Genomic DNA, 19,040 nt, shown 5'->3' on the forward strand with positions numbered 1-19,040 from the left:
CGATCCATATTCACTTGGTCATTCCACAACACTAATCAGGATTATACATGAATCATGTTCTTCATAAAACCTCTAATAGCAATGTGCTACTAATGAAAACTACATACAGTATTACCATAAAAAGCAACATACCTTATACTTAATTAATGGTTTGGTGTAAACAGAAATCCCCCCCCAAAAATAATCACATTCAGCCCCTTTAAATGTAAGGATATATTTAATGTGAAATGCAAACATGCATGAAATAACCAAAGAAACAATTTTATAAATTTATTATTCCCTTTTGAAAAATGAACAGAAACAAGGATTACTTAATTTTGTGAAGCTACATGAAATATTGATGTTTGCCCAGAAATATTCCCAGTGGTACTTGTATATCTGTGAAAAATGCTTTACTCTCACAAGCTTGGCTGCCAAATGTTTGCCAATACCTTTAGCTCTGATATTTCTGTAGCTTTATATATCAGATCCTAATAAATTTCTCAAGGCCAGTTTTGGGGAGGTAATAGGGTCAAGCAGATTAAACAAATACGGGAGACTGACAAAAAATAGGTATGAAGCATGCAGTCTATCAAATTAATTCAACTGGATTAATCAGTGTTGATATTTTGAATACAGGTAGTCCTTGTCTTACAACAGTTCGTTTAGTGATCATTCAAAGTTGCAACGGCACTGAAAAAAGTGACTTATGACAGTTTTGCACACTTCTGAAGCATCCCCATGGTAATGTGGTCAAAATTCAGATGCTTGGCAACTGATGTATTTATGACGGTTGCAGTATCCCAGGGTCATATGATCACCTTTTGCAACCTTCTGACAAGTAAAGTCAATGGGGAAGCCAGATTCACTCAACAACCATATTACTAACTTAAGAACTGCAGTAATTCACTCAACAACCATAGCAAGAAAGGTCATAATATGGGGCAAAATTGTCTCATTTAGCAACATAAATTTTGGGTTGAAATGTGGTCATATGTTGAAGACTACCTGTACTGACTTTGGGGATAGAAATGCATATTTTAATCTTTTTCTTATATGTTTAACTTAACACTTTACTTTTTTTAAGGCAGAAGTGTAAATGTATTTAGTGGCTAAAATTACAAAACTGTAATATTTTGCCATGGTACTGGAATGTTTCTTCTGATTTTGGAACAGTACACTGAAAGTGCTATGGGTTTGAAATGGGCCAATTCCAATTCCAATTTCAATATTGTATTACTTTAAACAATCACTTAGAAGTTGGAACAATTGTTCCAAACTTTCAGCCACAATCTTTTTTGCCCCACTCTAGTCACAGACATAAACATTAACATAACATTAAGAAATACTATTTTTTTTCCAACCTGCAACCCAAACAGTTATTTACACCGCTTATTACACGCATACATGTATTGTAATATTTTTGAAATTTTTTACTGGAATTGAACATCCATATGACCCAATAGTTTGCTTAAAATTGGAAGTCTGCCAGAATAAAATTTCTTGATATGTGTATGCTACTTTTAAGCTATATAAAGTCATTATCTCAAAATGCAAGCCATGATTATAATCTTGTCAAAAATTATAGCCATGGAGATTACAATCTTATACCTCCTGACCACTGATCTCAAGTTTCTTATTTCTGAGAAAACATCTATAGGATTGCACCAAACAGAAAAAAATACCAGACAAATCTATGATACTATAGCTCAAAAGATATTTTGCATTATCAAACTGTGGCATATTAAAGGAAGTTGCCTGTAAAATATTTGCTACAATAACTGAATATCAGAAGTCCAAGATTTATAGTATTTCATCCATAGAGTTGCATTACTTCATGCTTTATAAAAAGGCTATGTAATATGCAAATATATTAGCTGCAAGCTTCTTTTCAGTATATAGAATGACTGATATATGATAGCAAATATGAATACAGACATAATGAATGCAAGTCACAGCTTTTTATGAAAATACGTAATCTCTTTCTAAAAATATTTTAATTATTTTATTTCAAAGGATTAGTTTTTAAAGCAACATTGCCCAGTATGCAAGCTGAAAAGTAGAGGCATGCCCTTGCGTACAAACTGTAAGTGCAACTCACTTACATTGCTGATAGATTTATGCAAAGCTTCACCAAGATAGTGCCGCTATGAAGAAAAGATCACAAGAATAAAGGAAATAATTCAGAAATAACTAAGAAGATGGAATAAAAAGGGGCAGTAAAAGACAACATTCATATTGATATGATAAAGGAAATATGTTGAGAAAAACTAATACAGAACAGTTTTGCTATGGTCTTATAAAGCTTCTGAACACTTAGAAATATCTAAATCATTTCAGAATTATATGCAGTTTCTAAATGAAATTATTTTATCTTTTAGCCCAAATAGTATTCTGCAAATTTAATAAATACATTCCTGAAAAACGGGCAAATATATTTGTTAGCATATCTGTTTATAAATTTGGAAAAAAAAGTTCAGCTATATTTTTCAGTACTGAACATATACATTTTTTTACTTCTTAAATAATTTTGCATCATAATTTACTATTACCAATCCCAACTCAATTCATTAAAAAAATTTCTTTTCTTCTTTAAATATGAAATTTTCTTTATAATATTTACTCCATAGCAAAATTATATTTGAAATTTATTATATACTGCCATTTATTAACAAGCTAAATATGTACTGTCAGCATGTATAAGTGGTACATTACCATATACATTAAATGCAACATGGGTATGAGGACCACACTTGTTAAAATTGAATGATGAATAATTTCACTGTTGGATACATGATTTATTCCCAGTCATTTGTTCTTTCAAACAAATTATTAAAAACCTTAAGATGCTTACTGATCTATGATATACTTCCTAAATTATTAATTAATGTTTTATTAAAATCACAATTTACAAAGAGAACAATTCACTATTGAAAGTATGTATTAATCAAACTATTATCTGTAGCTGTCTTGAATCAATCTCATAAGAGTAAATAGCTAATAATAAAATTAACTCAGAAAATCTCAGCCACAACAAAATATTCTAATCTAGAAAAACTATGAGATCTCTGCCAAATAGCAAAACTGTTTACTTTACTGAAAATGAAATAATTTTTGACACTATAAGAAGAAGAAACCACAACTCCTTGGTTATGCTGATATATTTCTAATACATACTGTATTTTTAAAGACTAAGTTCAAACTTTATTCAGTATGGCTGCTCATTTTACTGGACATTATATAGTCTACAACAAAGTTTTTTTCTTAGTGAGGAAAGCATGAACTCTTGTTATTATGCAATGATCTAACAATAGAATCTTACTTTTGTATTGTTGGAAGAATTTCCACTGAACTCAGTGGAAGAATCCTAGAAATTATTGTCAGAATTGTCCTAAAGGATTTCAGAATTAAAATTATGTTTTGCTACTACTTAATTTTAAAATGTGTAAGTTGAACACAGAAATGTACATCCCATATCCTATTTAATCTTAGGATATATGTGTATTTTTTGGCATTTTAATCTGTGTTCATCTATTGCTATTGTTTTCAATAACTAGCTGTAATGGTTCAAGTTAACTTACTTCAGAAAAAGAAACACAAAAGGCTTCAATTTGAAATTCTTACAACACTTGACAGAATAAAAGAAGATAAATGCTTCCTCCAGTGTCTATTAGCAGAAGAAATGTGTGCATCAGCTAAAAATTATACAGGTAGTCCTCGATTTACAATCATTCATAGTGACTGTTCAAAGTTCAGCATCGAAAAAAGTGACATGGATGTTTTTCACACTTACGACTGTTGCAGCATCCCTATGATCACAGGATCAAAATTCAGATGTTTGGTAACTGGCATGTATTTATGACAATTGTAGTGTCCCAGGATCATGTGAGCACCTTTTGTGACCTTTTGATAAACAAAGTAAATGGGGAAGCCAGATTCACTTAACAACCATGTTATTAACTTAACTACTACAGTGATTCACTTAATCACTGTGGCCAAAAAGATCATAAAATAGGGCAAAACTCATTTAATAACTGCCTTGCTTAGCAATGGAAATTTTGGGCTCAATTGTGGCTATAAGTCAAGGACTACCTATACTGGAATAAGCTTCCATAAATCCCTTCCTGTCCAGGTACTGTGATTTTTGCAATTCTCTAACTGAATATATTGATTTATTTCTCTAGAACTTATTAATCTATTTACTATAGAATATAGTATAGAATAGAACCCTGCCTGTTTTTTTTTAAAGTAGCATTATATATTGGATAGAACTGAATGATGCCATAACCTTTATAGGCAGCATTCTAGTGTGCTGGTTGTATGGCATGTTCCTATTTTTAATAATTTAAAAATATTGAGTCATATATACATACAAGGTCAGAGAAATCTACACATTTTTATCAAATTTAACAAGTATTCTTATCAATTTTTAAGAGGATTAATTTTGCAACAAAAAAAATCTCACTTCAATAATCTAAAAGTGAAATTAATTAATAATTTATTAATTATTCTGGTTACCTGATCCAAAAGTTCTTCCACTTTTTTCTGCCAGCTATCTCTTGCGGCATTTTTTTCTCTCTCCTTTAGCTGCAAGAGTTGTGTCAATGCTGACTTTTTATCTTCTTCATGCTGAAGTCTCAATTCCTCTCTAAGTTTTGTACATTCCTGCCTAAAAAAAAAAAGAAAAAAAGGCAAAGCTAAAACTTATTCTACTATTTAAAACATTGTAGAAGCCTTGTTCAAATGCACAGTCTTGGTCAAAATATTATTGTATTAAGCTATATATTTGTTCCTTTGAATCGGTTATTGACTCTTGGCGACTACCTGGACTAGTCCCTACAGTTTTCTTCACAAGATTTTCTAAAATGGTTTGCCATCACCTTTGGGTTAAGAGAAAGTGAATGACCCAAAGTCATTCAACAGGCTTCACGCCTAAGGCAGGAGTAGAACTCAGGGTCTCCTGGTATCTAGCCAGATGCCTTACCTACTGCATCAAATTGGCTCCTATTTATTAAGATACACATTTCTTTAAAAGAGAAAATAAGTGGAAAGAATACTTGCCGAAGATTTTCTGTCCATTTTATTTCCAGATCACGAGCCATTCTATCAAGTTTTAATTTTTCCTCTTCCCTCATGGTTACAATCATTGCTTCATGGTGTTGTCTCTCCTGGTTTAACTCCCCCTTAATATAAAAAAAATCTATAACAATATTATGCTAAGAAATAAAATTAATGCATTTCAAAATGCAGATTTTTAGTATTTTTACATTAACATGGAAATGCTTAGTGTGGCTGCCCCTTTCATACAAAGCAACTCTACATAGCATACAATTAAATAAAACAGCATATAAATAAAATAAAGCATGATAAAGGATAAAATGTAATTGTTAAAATGAGACCATTATAGAAAAAAATAAATATATAAATACCACAGAGAAGGGAAGAATATCAATCATGGTGGAGCTATCTAGGAATGTCTCCAGTTCCCAAAGATCCCCAGGCCTGGTACCATCCCAGATGGCATCCCACCCCAAATGCCAAAATGGCATAGCCCTTGAAAAAGTAGGACCCCAAAGCCTACTGTGCTCCATCCAGCCCTTCACAAACTCTGGACACTAAGATATTCACCACCTCACTTAATTTGCCAAGAGCAGAGATGTATAGTTGGGTATCAGCGTACTGATGATACCCCCCCCCCATGGTCTTGGATGAGCTCATCCATTGGCTTCATGTAGATATTAGAAGGGAGATCACCGAATCCTGTCTATGATTGTAACAACAGTTTGCAAAATATTGATACGTATATAAGACAGACCTTTACCCACAGCTCAACACTAGCTAAATGAAGCCTAGCTTGACCATCATCTTATGGTCAATTAGCAAAACCACAAGCAGAAGATGAAAGCAACACTTACATTTGCTCCTGCTAGCTGGTACAATGGTATACAGTATCTATTGTAAACCCTGAGGTTGCAAACAACTGTAGTAGCAAGCATTATTTAATAGACAATTTCCTTTAATTTATCTAGCACCCTTTTTAACAAGCTGAAAACCATTGTCATATTAAATAAACTAAATAAAAGATTTCTCCATATATTGTATAGAAGGTCATATGACCACCTGAATTTGCCTAATGGAATGGATACATATAATAGAATTCTGCATTTACCTCAACATTATACAAGGAGTCAGTGGTTTCTCTCAGTTTTGCCTGGGTTAATTCTAATTCTTTTTGCAATATTTCTTGGGTTTCCTGAAGGCTAGAAATGTGCCCTTCTGCAGTACTAAGGCCCTGCTCACTTTTTTTTAAGACATCCTGTAGATGCTCTACCTATAATACAGAAAGAAAATAATGTAAGTTTATTAAAAAAAAGAAAGAAATCAGATTTGTGTTTGATGAATGTATATTCAGATTCTCAGAAATTATCTTATGTTTTCAGTCATTTTAATATACTGAACCCAAAATTAATTAACTAATTGTTCTTAAAACACGTAAAACAAATGAAGAGATAATATATCTGTAACATTCATTTCCTTTATCCATTTAGAAGAACTAAACACATAAAACATTATGCATATGTTAAATGATGCTGGTAATAAATAACATATTTTTTACCAGCATCATATGTTCTGATAGAAAATACTGTGAAAAGTTGTACCAAGATCTGAGGGAAGAAATGAGGGAATAATCCACCCCAAAGGAATTCCAGTGATAATAGTGCCTAGCCAGAAAGCATATAATGTTGACCGTATTTGACAGCAGAAATTAATCTGTAATCTATATGCATGTGCATATATAACACTCAGAATCCAAATCAGTGGTTAATATTATCGCTTGTGGTATTGAATTCCATATGTAAAATAGTATTGAATGGGTAGCCTAATAGTTTTGTTAGTGATCTAAAATTCTAGCGCTAAAAGAACACATTTCTTTCAACGTAGTTTATAAAATATACACCATGAATAAAAAATATATAAAAAAATATTTACAGAATTGTTCTTTTAGCCAGAAAGAAGCAGAATAGAATGAATCCAAGTCTAAAATACCAATTAAGAAAAAAACATTAATAATTAAACATAGTTGAATGCATACAGCTTTTTGGTAATATGATTCTGTTGATTCTTACCTCCTGATTGGAGGAAGTCAATTTGGTTGTCAGTTCTTCCCTTAGGCTTGTCAACTGCTGTCGGAGCTGATTCTTCTCATCTTCAAAATGTTGTTTCTCTTTCTCAAATTGCTGCTCCAGCTCCTTAAAAAACAAAACAAAGCAGAAAAATGTTAAGTCTTCTGCTGTTTATTGATTATATTCTTCAAACATATTGTTTAATGACTTTTCCTACACAGTCTCCCATACAATCCAGAAATTGGTTTCAGAGAGCAAATGAATCTAAGGCAGTCCTCTCTAGATAACCTTAAAGCCTAGAAGGATTGGGATTGATAATTCATCAGTCAAGACCACATTACATCTCTGCTGCATGAAGTGCTCTGGCTTCTAGTTTCTTTCTGGATGCAATTCAAAATATTGGTTATCACCTTTAAGGCCCTGTATGGTACAAGACCAGGCTATAAGCAGGACTCGCTCTCTCCCTGGTGGTACATGCCTTTTCAACCAAGTCAAACAGGGGAGATGAGCTCCTTATCTCTTTCCTCAACTGTTGTCATCTGGTGGACGAGAAAGCACAACATCTCTGTAGAACCTCCTGCCCTGTGGAACATCCTCCCCCATAACCTCTAGCAGACCCCATCCTTCTCTCCTTCTAGAAAGCCTTGAAAAACGGACTCTTCCCTCAAAGGTGATGGTGGAGCCTGAGGAATTCTGGGAATTGAAGTCCATGAGTCATAAAAGGGCCGAGTTTGAAGACCCCTGGACTAAAATAATCTGTGAAGCTGGAAGTTTTCTTGCTGCAAAACATGTGGAACAACTTAAATCTGCTATTACAATTAAAAACAACTCAACATATGTTGTCATAGTAAAACAGGAACAATCATAGCAATTTATTTTTCTCTTACCATTTGCAGTTTCTTTTTTTCCTTGTTAGCATTGTTATGTGCTGCTTCAAGAGCAGTATTATGTTTCCATGCCAACTCCTCCAAAGCCTTGGAATGAACTTCTTTTAGCTGCGTAGTCTCTCCTTCTAGTTTAACTTGCAATTTCATTAGCTCCTTTTCATAATATTCTTGTTGTGTTTCCCTTGCTTCATTTACTCTCTTTAATTTAAACAATACAACTTAGAATCAAAATCAGATAAATGTCTTTTGAAAACCATATGCTCTTGAGTTCATTACACTTCAGGTGCCATTGTGGTTTTGTCCTATGCATGCAATATCTAAGCTATATCAGTTTAGATATTAATTATGTGGGAATGATAAGGCAATCAAGCCTTCAGATTCTCTCCTTCAGCTGACCTGAACACAGGAGCTCACTTAATATAGCAGAATTAGATATCTAGTTCTTTATTACACATTTAAGCAGCCCTCAGCTTAAATGAGGATGCAAGCCTTTTGTATTCTATAGTATAAATCTGGCACTTTTTTCCTGCCTTTTCCACATATTAATGAAACCTTATTTCTCTCATTTAGTGGAAGGTAGTGGTTATTGGCATATTTAACATCCTTGTCCTCATTAACTAGAACTCCCAAAATATTTTTAACAGCTTGTAGATTAATCAGTTATGCAATAGCAGTTGTATGTTATACCAGATATTGAGTATTAAGAAACTGGTAATGAACGCCTTGTACAACTAATGCTTACAATAATGAAATAGCTTGAATTGTATAATATGTTGTGCAAGCAGACTTCAGGATACTAGTTCTTATGATCAAAATGGTGTCCTTTCAAGCAATGCAGCTTTTATGCAATTGAAGTGACACTTTTGAATATTAAGGTTTTTTTTAAAAAAACCAACAACCATGGAGGCCATTCAAAGAGAGAGAACAATAGTTTTCATATTTACATAAAATCTACACAGTATGAGTTTTCATTTGTAACCCACCCATGAATATTTTACCTTCTCCAGTATAAGAAGCTGCTGCCTTTGTCTTTCATCTAGACTTTGTGTTTTACTGTGTAACACATTTCTTTCCTCTTCCAGCTGAGACAATTTCTCCTTTAATCTGGATTTTTCTGATTCCAAATCAGATATTGTAACTTCCTGAGTCATTTGAGTAGCTTGGAGCATTCCAACATGACCTGTAAGAATGAAGAATTAAGTATTTCTGGAATATTAATGTTTGTACTTGAATGGCTTCTCATACTGGCCTGGTTCACATTATGTACCAAGCTATATTGTGGCTGGTTTTAATTTACTTGGTTGTAAGAATATAAACCACAGATGATAACTAGGTATTTTATGAATCCAGGCATTAATTTATTCAGTAAACAATGGTTATACAGACTTTGGCATAATCCCACTCATTATGGGGACAAATTTGAAACAAGAGATATTCTGGAATGCCTCACTATAATATCATACAATGTTAGATTTGATTCATTGACCAGAAGTACAATACTAGGCAGGCTGAAATCTGGAGGAAGGATACTTTGCTCCTTTTTGTACATATTTTCATGATTTAGCTCCTGATCTCCTACTATGATGCTACTTGTTTCATTATAAGAGAATTAGTGAATAAAGCTTCTCATAAACACAGATGTTTTTAAAAAGAATTAATTCTAGTTACAATACCATATTATCTGAGACAAAATTGCAATCAGATACATGTAAAAGCAAAAAATATTTCAGTTCACCTTCCACCAGCACTATCCCAACTCCACAAAGTATTTCTATGATGTTATCACATTGACCCTCCATGATTTCAAGTTGAATTGCTTGTCTTAAATTAGACAAGAAATATATACAGACTGCCTGATTTTTTGTACCTTTAAAATGTTTGAATCATACTTATTTATAATATATGGATTTACATCTTTTATTATAGACATTTATTTTTTCTACAATGTTACTATTAAGCAGTTTTTCAACATATTAATAAATAAGTAACTGAAAGTAACTATATATATTGTGAAAAATATATATTTTGCTATTACTTGCTAAATAAAATTGTGTTAGCTGGATAGGAGATAGAAATGCTTATCTTTATAATATACTGCTTATTTATTAGTTTCCCCATACAATGCAAACCAAACTCTGCTCAAAAAATGTTGTAAAAGTAAGGTACTATCAGAAAGACATATTTCTCTGGTTTGTTATATACCACACTTTTTAAAAAAAATATCAATGTCTATATAATTAGAAACACATTAAGGCAGGGATGTCAAACTGCAGGCCTGTGTCATGCTGAAACCGTGCCCACCCCATTGTCGGCAATGGAAAAAAAGTCACAATACGTTGCAACATGTCACGTGACGTTGCGAGTTTGACATCCCTGCATTAAGGCATCAAGAGTTTTAGTTTCATTTTTAGAAAAATTGTGTCAAAATGACTATTTTTTCAGAATTTAAGTCTAATGAGGTAGCTATCTTAAGCAGCTGATCCTAGGAAACAGTGGTGAGATGCTGAAACACGGATCTATGGACAGTTTGCCGACATTATGCATCATCTGAATTCCCCTTGTTTCCTCAGTTGGGGTGGAATACAGTGTCTATTTCCAATATCTTCAACTGTCAAAACAAATAAAATAGAGAAATGCCCAATATAACAAATTAAGGGTAAAAAGGTAAAGGATACTTTACTCCAAGCATGTCAAACTTGCGATGTCATGTGACATATCACGACTTTTTCCCCATTGCCAGCAATGGGGTGGGCGCAGTTTCGTCATGACGCATCCAGCCCTCGGGCCAGCAGTTTGACATGCCTGCTTTACTCAATTACTTAAGACAACGGTTGAAAACCTGTGCTCCTTCGCATGTTAATAATACTCATAATCTGCCAGTTCTAGCTTTGTTAGCTGGAACAGATGAGAGCAGTATCCAACACCAACAATATTAGCTGAGTGATGTGCAGAGCTAATAAAGAACAAAACACTACGGTGTGTGACTACAGCAAAATTCATAATGAACCTTATAGTTTTTCACATAAGAAGTCAGATGTGGAATAATAATTTGAACAAAACACGATATATCATTTCATGTACAAAATAACAGGTATCCCAAATCCAAACAGTTTAAAAAAGAGAACTAGGCCATTGTAATAGTCAGATGATAGATACTAAGTCATAATTATTTTAGCTGGGATATTTTGTTCAAATGGACTCTTTAAATATTCATTTTTGCATGTTATATTTAAATCAACTACACTTAATTCTTAGTTCTTCATAACACATTTTATAAGTATTTTGTAAAATTCAAACTATAAAATATTTCCAGAAAAACATGAAAAACAATTCCATGGGCTTACAATTCATGAGATTTAACTGTCAGACCACGCTTCCCTAAATTAATATTGCCAACATTTCTGTAGGGAAGACATTGGCTAAGTAAGGCTTACGTCATAAGACTGCAATCATCTGCATATTTGTTAGCAGTTAGCCTTACTGAATAATGAACCCTACAGATTCTGCTGGATCTGATATTTTGCCTAAGCCAGGGGTGTCAAACTGCCGGCCCGCGGGCCAGATGCATTGCGACGAAACCGCGCCCACCCCATTGCCGGCAATGGGGAAAAAGCTCTGATACGTCGTGCGACGTCATGTGACGTTGCGAGTTTGACATGTCTGGCCTAAGCAATGAAAACACAGACTGAAAAAAATAAAATTATTTTTAATAAAAATAAGAAATAAAGATACTTTTGTATGAAAAAGTTAGGTAAAGGTAAAGGTAAAGTTTCCCCCGCACATGCGTGCTAGTCGTTTCCGACTCTAGGGGCCGGTGCTCATCTCCGTTTCAAGGCCGAAGAGCCAGTGCTTGTCCGAGGACATCTCCGTGGTCATGTGGCCGGCATGACTAGACGCCAAAGGCGCACGGAATGCTGTTACCTTCCCACCGTAGTGGTCCCTATTTTTCTACTTGCATTTTTACGTGCTTTCGAACTGCTAGGTTGGCAGAAGCTGGGACGAGTAACAGGCGCTCACTCTGTTACGCGGCACTCGGGATTCGACCCGCCAAACTGCCGACCTTCCGATCGACAAGCTCAGCGTCCTAACCCACTGAGCCACCGCGTCCCTGATATGAAAAAGTTAGCATTTGTCTTATGCATCAAATGTTCAAACATTCTAACAACAATAACTTAAAATGGATTATATACAAAGTAATAGAAACATACACACATACTAGCTTTTAGCACTAGGTCTGTGGCTTGTTGTTGTAAGCGCTCTCTTGCAGCTGCTAACTCAATTTCAACCTCCTTGTGTTTGCTTAACAATGACATTTCCTCCTCTTTGACATCATCTAGTTGTTTTTGAAGAGCCTAAGAGAACAGAGAAAATTATTAAAAATGTATTGTAAATCTAAAAGTTGAACATAGAGGGATATTACCAATATACAGAACAAATATTCTGTTAACCTCCTTGTTTATGTATATTTGCATTCATTTTGTCAGTTCTGAAATTTTCATAAGTTCTATATGACTTTTGTACAGAAGTCAGACAAACATATGCCTACACTTTCGCTTTTGGTAACAAAGATATTCTGGTAAATGTGCATGACTTACATTATTCACAATAGTACATAATCATCTGTGATTAATTAGTGAAGAATGAGTGCATATGTACTATATAGTGAATTGGACCTAAGAACTATGATTAAAAGTAAAACATTTAATAGCACTATTCTGCATCAAATTGAAAAATACATTATGTCAATTCTAAAGCAGTTGCTATGTTTAACGTTAGGCCAGAGATTATGCAAGATTTTATTTAAATGCTTATTCAAATAGAAGAAAAACTGGATTTATTTCATTTTTGTGATATTGCCTTTTAGAGGAATATTTTCTTCAAATCTGGGCTGTTCTAGTCATAAAAACCTGTAAGAGGGCCATTTAAAATAAAATATTGTGTGGAATATGATAAATGTCCCTCCACTAGCAAACTAATTTCATTTGCAAAAGAAGGGGAAAAAGTTTTTTAACAGTTTTCCACCTTTCTGTGTAGCCCTACTCAATCTCTTACACAGAATAATCTCATCCACTGCAAAGCAGATAGATACAAAGGGAGGATAAATTGCTGAAAATACAGCAATTTTATTCTACTGACAGAATAAAAAGTTGTATTACACTTTGTAATTGTAATATAAAATTTTATAATTTTATCATTATATTATAAAAGAAATACACTGAAAGAGTAAATTATAAAGAGATTAATTAATATCAAAATTCCAAAAGCTGTTGGATAAATCAAATAGGTTCATTAAAATAGAATTCCTTGAAACAGAATTCCACAGTCTTTGTGAAGTGTCAAAAAGGCCTCATATAATATAGTTACTAAGTAATGATATATTTAAAAAAATTCTAAGGATACCGTATTTTGACAAGTTATACTAAATATTCCAATAATATTGTAGATAGGTTAGCATCTGTAATTTTGCCCAAAGGAAAAACTGATTTAAAATTTGAAATAAATGTTAATTTGGATAGATATTAATGTCCATTAAAAATGAAAATCTATTAAAAGAACTCATGACAATTTAAAATGCAGCTTAGAAGCAAGATTGAAACCAATTAATAAATATGTTACTGGGTACAAATCAGTAACCAATCAGTCAAAATATTGTTTTGATCATTTCTTCAGGCTGTGTTAGATGACAACAAGGTAAAACTTGTAAGTGCTTAAAATGCAAGATGAGAGTGAAAATACCATTGGGCAAAAATTAACATTTAGCACAATATTCTTTCCCACATTTCTAAGTACAAAATACTTAAAATGGCTCAATATTGTAGAAAGAAAAGGAAACGAACTATGTAGATAAATAGCAAAAGGACTTAGACTTATATACTGCCTCATAATGCTTTACACACACACTGGGTGGTTTACAAAGTCAGCATATTGTCCCTAACAATCTGAGTCCTCATTTTACCAACCTCAAAAGGATAGAAGGCTTGAGCCCCATCAGGTTCAAACTCCAGGTTGTGGGCAGAGTTTGCCTGCAATACTGCATTCTAACCACTGCACTATCAGAACTCCTTATTTTAAAATAAACTATACAGGCAATTCTTGACTACGACCATTCATTTAACAATAGTTCAAAATTACAATGGTCTTGGAAAAAGTGACCTACACCCTGTCCTAGAAGTTATGACCATCGCACCACCCCTGTGGTCATGTAGCACAACCATTTACGATGGTTGCAGGTCTTGCTGTCATGTGATCACAATCTGCAATCTTCTCAACCTGGTTCCAACAAGCAAAGTCAATTGCTGAAGTTGGATTTACTTACTTGACTGTGTGACACAAAGAATCAGAACCATGCATTAAATTGCAGTTCAACCTTTATTGCTCAAGGCTACACACAAGAATCTAGCCAACAAAATTCAACACTAAATTGGCACCAGATAACAATCAGCACCAGATAACAATCAATGAATTCAAGAATGGCTATATATATACACACGCACACACATCTACTTGATATATTTTTATTTATATACAATTCACTATAGCTCTTTTTTTCCTATCAAATATAGCATCCTTGGTCTTTGATATACTGATTTTTACATGCATGCTATTTATTGCATTTTAAAATCTATTTAGCTTTTTAGATTTCAACCAACATGGAACAATCTGCATACCAAAATACAAATTCATATTTACACAATTAATAATCTCACCACATTCATTATATATTTTATCCACAAATCCATTAAATAAACAAAACACTAAACATCCTTGTCTTACTTTGTTGGCTAGTACTGAACCATTTGCAAAATATTATTTTTATACCTGTTATTTTTAGTGCATTCAGCAATCAATGGCTGATTCTGTATTCATGTAATATTGCCACAATTCAAGCCTATTGACTGCATCATATGCTTTCTCTAAATCAACAAATGTACATAAACTTTCTCTTATTCATGCATTTCTGAGTATCTTTCTAAAGAGCAAAAATCTAGTCTACACACACTGCCTACACATCACATTAGTCTACATATCCTAGACACAGTGTACTTCACAGCTTTTACCCATTGTCACATTTTGTAACTTTCAATCATAATTCTTCCAAGCATCTTTCCAGTTAGCCTTAATAAAATCTGCTGTTTTCCTTTGTATTAGTGAACTATGAACAGCCTTCCTCCAATTGTCAGGTACAGATACAAACTGTACATCTTTAGAAAAATCACAAGTCATTCCATAAACACAACACATCCATATTGTAACTTTTATCCAATTTGGTATTTAGTGTTTTTATTTGGTAAGCATTTTCAGTTCCATTCTTCAACATGCCATTATTATTTCCATAAAAAATATCTATTTCAAGAAAAATTAGGAAAAGATATGGATAATACAATTACAACCTTAATTTTAACAATAAAATAATATTTTGATCTGGGCAAATGTGCATATGTATGTGTATATATAGATACACTAACATTTCAACTTCCATCAGAGAAGATGCCCATGGAAGACTTGAGCACATAAAGGAAAATGTGGAATACACAATACATGCAATAAATAACAATGATTACATTAAAGTTTCAGATGTAGTGAGGAAAAATCTACTCCTTCACTTAGCGTAGAGAAATATGACTTTTCCCACTTGCTTTCTTCCACTGCGGCCTCTTAGGCCACTCCTTTAGCTCAGTAGATGTTACAAAACAGAACAGAATGTTTATTGGCTCCTGCAGGGAAGGGAAAGGATATTAGAACCAAAATTGCTTCGGCAATGAGCACTAAAAATCTAAGCCATTAATTTTAATAGAACACTATTTCAGTTGCCTTTGGCCTTCACTATTAGAAGAAAAGCTGCTGCAGTTTTAATACAGAAAAGCAAACTTTGTCACAGCTCTAAATAAAATAGGAAGAAATTACTTGGTCTGTCCGTCTATTGCAGGTAAACTAATCTGATTTTATAGCCAGCTGAGCAACATGGAACTTCATCAACATCATTCTAACAACTGTATTTATTTATTATTAAAGAAATAGCATAAGAATAATCATCTCACCTGTGCACTGTTTTCTGAGGTACTCAGAGCCACTTGAAGTTTCTGGCATTTTTCTCGAAGAGCCCCTGCTTCATCCTGAGCCATTTGCAACTCAGTTTTAAGCTTCCCCAGATTTTTTCGTATAACTGATTCTTGACTCTGAAATTCCTTTCTTAGTTCTACTTCTTTTTCTTTGCAGGATTTCAGGCTTTCAGCTGTAAACAATTGTGATCTTTTCATAGTATCAAGTTCATGTTCATAGAAAGATTGAGCTTTGCTGAGTTTACCTTCATACTCGTCAATAAGTTTTTTTCTTTCTATTCTTAGCTCTTCTATTTGAGCATTCAAATGTTCCACATCCTGCCTATGCAATTCTTCTATTTTTTCCTGACCTTTGCTTAAAGTAACATTTTGATTTTGATGTGTCTTCATAAGTTCTTGGACCTCAAGTCTATGTGCAGCTTTCAGCTCTTCAAGAGCTGAACGTTTATCTTTCTCAAATTGTAACTGCAGTTGTATAAAACTTCGTAATCTTTCCTCAAATTTCTTTCTAATTTCTTCCACTTCACGTGACATAGTTACAACACGCTGGACATGCTGAGCTTCTGCACAGAGTTGCATATCCTCAACTCTGTCCTTATAAGCCTCAAATTCAGTTAAGGCTTGATGCTTCATCTTTTTGTGGTCTTCTAAAGACTCTTCTAAAACCTGGATTTTTCTTTTTAGATCCATTTCTTCAGAAACTTTACTCTTATATTGCAAAATCTTTTCTCTGGTTTCTGCAAGAATTTGTTGAATTTCTTCTTCGTGAGCATCCTTGAGAGCTTGCATAGCAGCTTCATGTTCATCATTTTTTGTGTTCAAAGCATATATTACCTGTATATATGAATATATAAAAATATATTTTCTTATAAACTATTTGAAAACAATACAATGTGAGAAATTGTATGGTGAAGTTCAGAATAACACAAAAATATATTAATACACAAGATTAATGACTATTTTCTAATTAAAATATCACGGGCAGCAAAATTAACTATGTTAAAATGTAATATATTAAATATGTGGTATTGTTTCCTACGTCTGTGTGCTACAGCTGCTAAATTACACATACATTGAGAAAGCACATTTAAGCCTATGTATGTACTTGAACTAGAAAGAAAGCAAAAAAAAAGCATTTTCCATAGATCAGGTCTGGGACAGAGACTGGCCAGAAGTCAAGACCGAGACTTTTCTATGATGCAAAATCCTGTGAATTACCTAAACAGAAAACTAACAATTGAACATTACATATTTATCTTTTTATCTGGCCATCTGATTTCCAAATGACTCTGAAGGACCTGCAACTAAGAACTATTATATGCACCAAAAAGCATATAAAAGATACCACAGACTGGAAGAGCAATGTATCCAAAGCAAAACCAAAATAAAACGAACAGGCAAAGAAAGAAAAGACAATCACTTTGTCTCCAACATCTGGGAGAACAAGGTTTTGAATAGTTTCCTTGAACAACATAACGGGGAGGGGGAGACACACAGATCTCTGGGGGAGGAGGTGTTACTCCATAGGGCAGGAACTGTAACTGTGTTGGTGCATGTTCTGAGTTCCACAAAATGACAGTTTGTGTTATTTAATTGACAGGACCTGAGAGCATCTACCTTGCTAGACTGTACAAGTGGGCAGAGATGACTGGAACTAGGTGGTTCCTCATATAGCCGGGCCCTATACCTTCAGGGGCTTCAAAGGAGATAAACACTATCCTGAATTGCACCCAGGAGCCAAAAAATGTAGCCACTCAATCTTGTAAGGATCGATCACAAGTCTGTTCCTGCATTTCTCCTCTGGCAACATATAATCATACCAACCTAATCAAATACTTGGTTTCTCAGTCTTCAGAGGCATCAATTACCATGTTTATTACATCTCATCCTTCTGCCACAAGGCTTCAGATAATTTAATATTATAACAGATGATATAAGTTAACCTATAGAATACTACATCAACTTGCCAAGAACATTCAGTGTACTTCCTGCAGGAGAATAATATAACCCAAGAGGGCCACTTGCACTTTATTTACAACTCAAACAGCCACTGCCCCATTCCTCAAGGTTGTGTAAAATTGGTAAATCCAGTGGAAAGACTGGTGTTTATTAGCCCTGTTAGTCTCTGATCAGTGATGTTTCTAGGTCTTCATCACATTTGAATTCATATTAACAAAATTATGAGAGAGAATGAATGAAAGAGCAATTTAAATTGGGAACAGTGGAGTAAAGGGGTATGTGCCCAAATACCCATATCTGACATAGTGGTTTATATTTTTTAAATCAGAAAAATGAATCATATTGTAGATATGCACCACAATATCCACAGATAAAAATACATAGTGAAAATCTATTTTAACAGACTGGTACTCCTCACTTAATAACCCTAACTGGGACTGGCAAATCTACTATTAAGCAAAATGGTCACTAAACGGGAAACCACATGACAATGATTGTATTTTTTTGGTTGGAAAGAGACAAGACTAGTTAATTTATAATTAAGGTCTGTGAATTATAGAATCAAACTATAATACTGAGGTTCTCTTGCATAAAAAGATTTTCTCCTTTCTTACCCAACTGCAGTGAGTGTGGGGTCTACTGCCTATTTATATGCATTAACCTGCCTTACCAGCTTTGGTGGGGATGTAGTTTCCTCCATGGTGGTTCTTACATTCTTGTTTTCTGCTTGACTGTTTGTCTGGTGCTAATCTCAGTTTATCTGAATGTTAGCTGCTGAAGGAGATGTGTACTAGTCTTTTTGTTTCTTTCCTAGTGTTTGTTATTGTCTCTTCTGAATAATGCGTAAAGGTAAAGAACTCCTCTGTCCAGTCATGTCCAACTCTAGGGGGTGGTGCTCATCCCCATTTCTTAACCGAGGAAGCAAGAGTTGTCCAAAGACATTTCCCTGGCAATGTGGTCAGTATGACTATACACCAAGGTGCACAGAATGCTGTTACCTTCCCACCAAAGTAGTATCTATTTATCTACTC

General features: G+C 33.9%; 1 protein-coding gene across 1 annotated transcript in view; it reads right to left on the reverse strand.

Annotated features, from left to right (window-relative positions):
* Positions 1 to 19,040, reverse strand: part of FAM184A (family with sequence similarity 184 member A) — a 53,882-nt gene that overhangs the window by 20,929 nt on the left and 13,913 nt on the right. The window contains exons 2-9 of the mRNA XM_081314840.1: positions 16,030 to 16,884; positions 12,207 to 12,342; positions 8,989 to 9,170; positions 7,991 to 8,188; positions 7,107 to 7,229; positions 6,149 to 6,310; positions 5,037 to 5,162; positions 4,498 to 4,644 (exon numbers count right to left, since the gene is read on the reverse strand). Of these exons, the coding sequence (XP_081170966.1) occupies positions 4,498 to 4,644; positions 5,037 to 5,162; positions 6,149 to 6,310; positions 7,107 to 7,229; positions 7,991 to 8,188; positions 8,989 to 9,170; positions 12,207 to 12,342; positions 16,030 to 16,884 (1,929 nt within the window). The remainder of the gene's footprint in view (positions 1 to 4,497; positions 4,645 to 5,036; positions 5,163 to 6,148; positions 6,311 to 7,106; positions 7,230 to 7,990; positions 8,189 to 8,988; positions 9,171 to 12,206; positions 12,343 to 16,029; positions 16,885 to 19,040) is intronic.

This window comes from Vipera berus (genome assembly GCF_964194415.1).
Source record: "Vipera berus genome assembly, chromosome: 1".
Classification (NCBI taxonomy): domain Eukaryota; kingdom Metazoa; phylum Chordata; class Lepidosauria; order Squamata; family Viperidae; genus Vipera; species Vipera berus.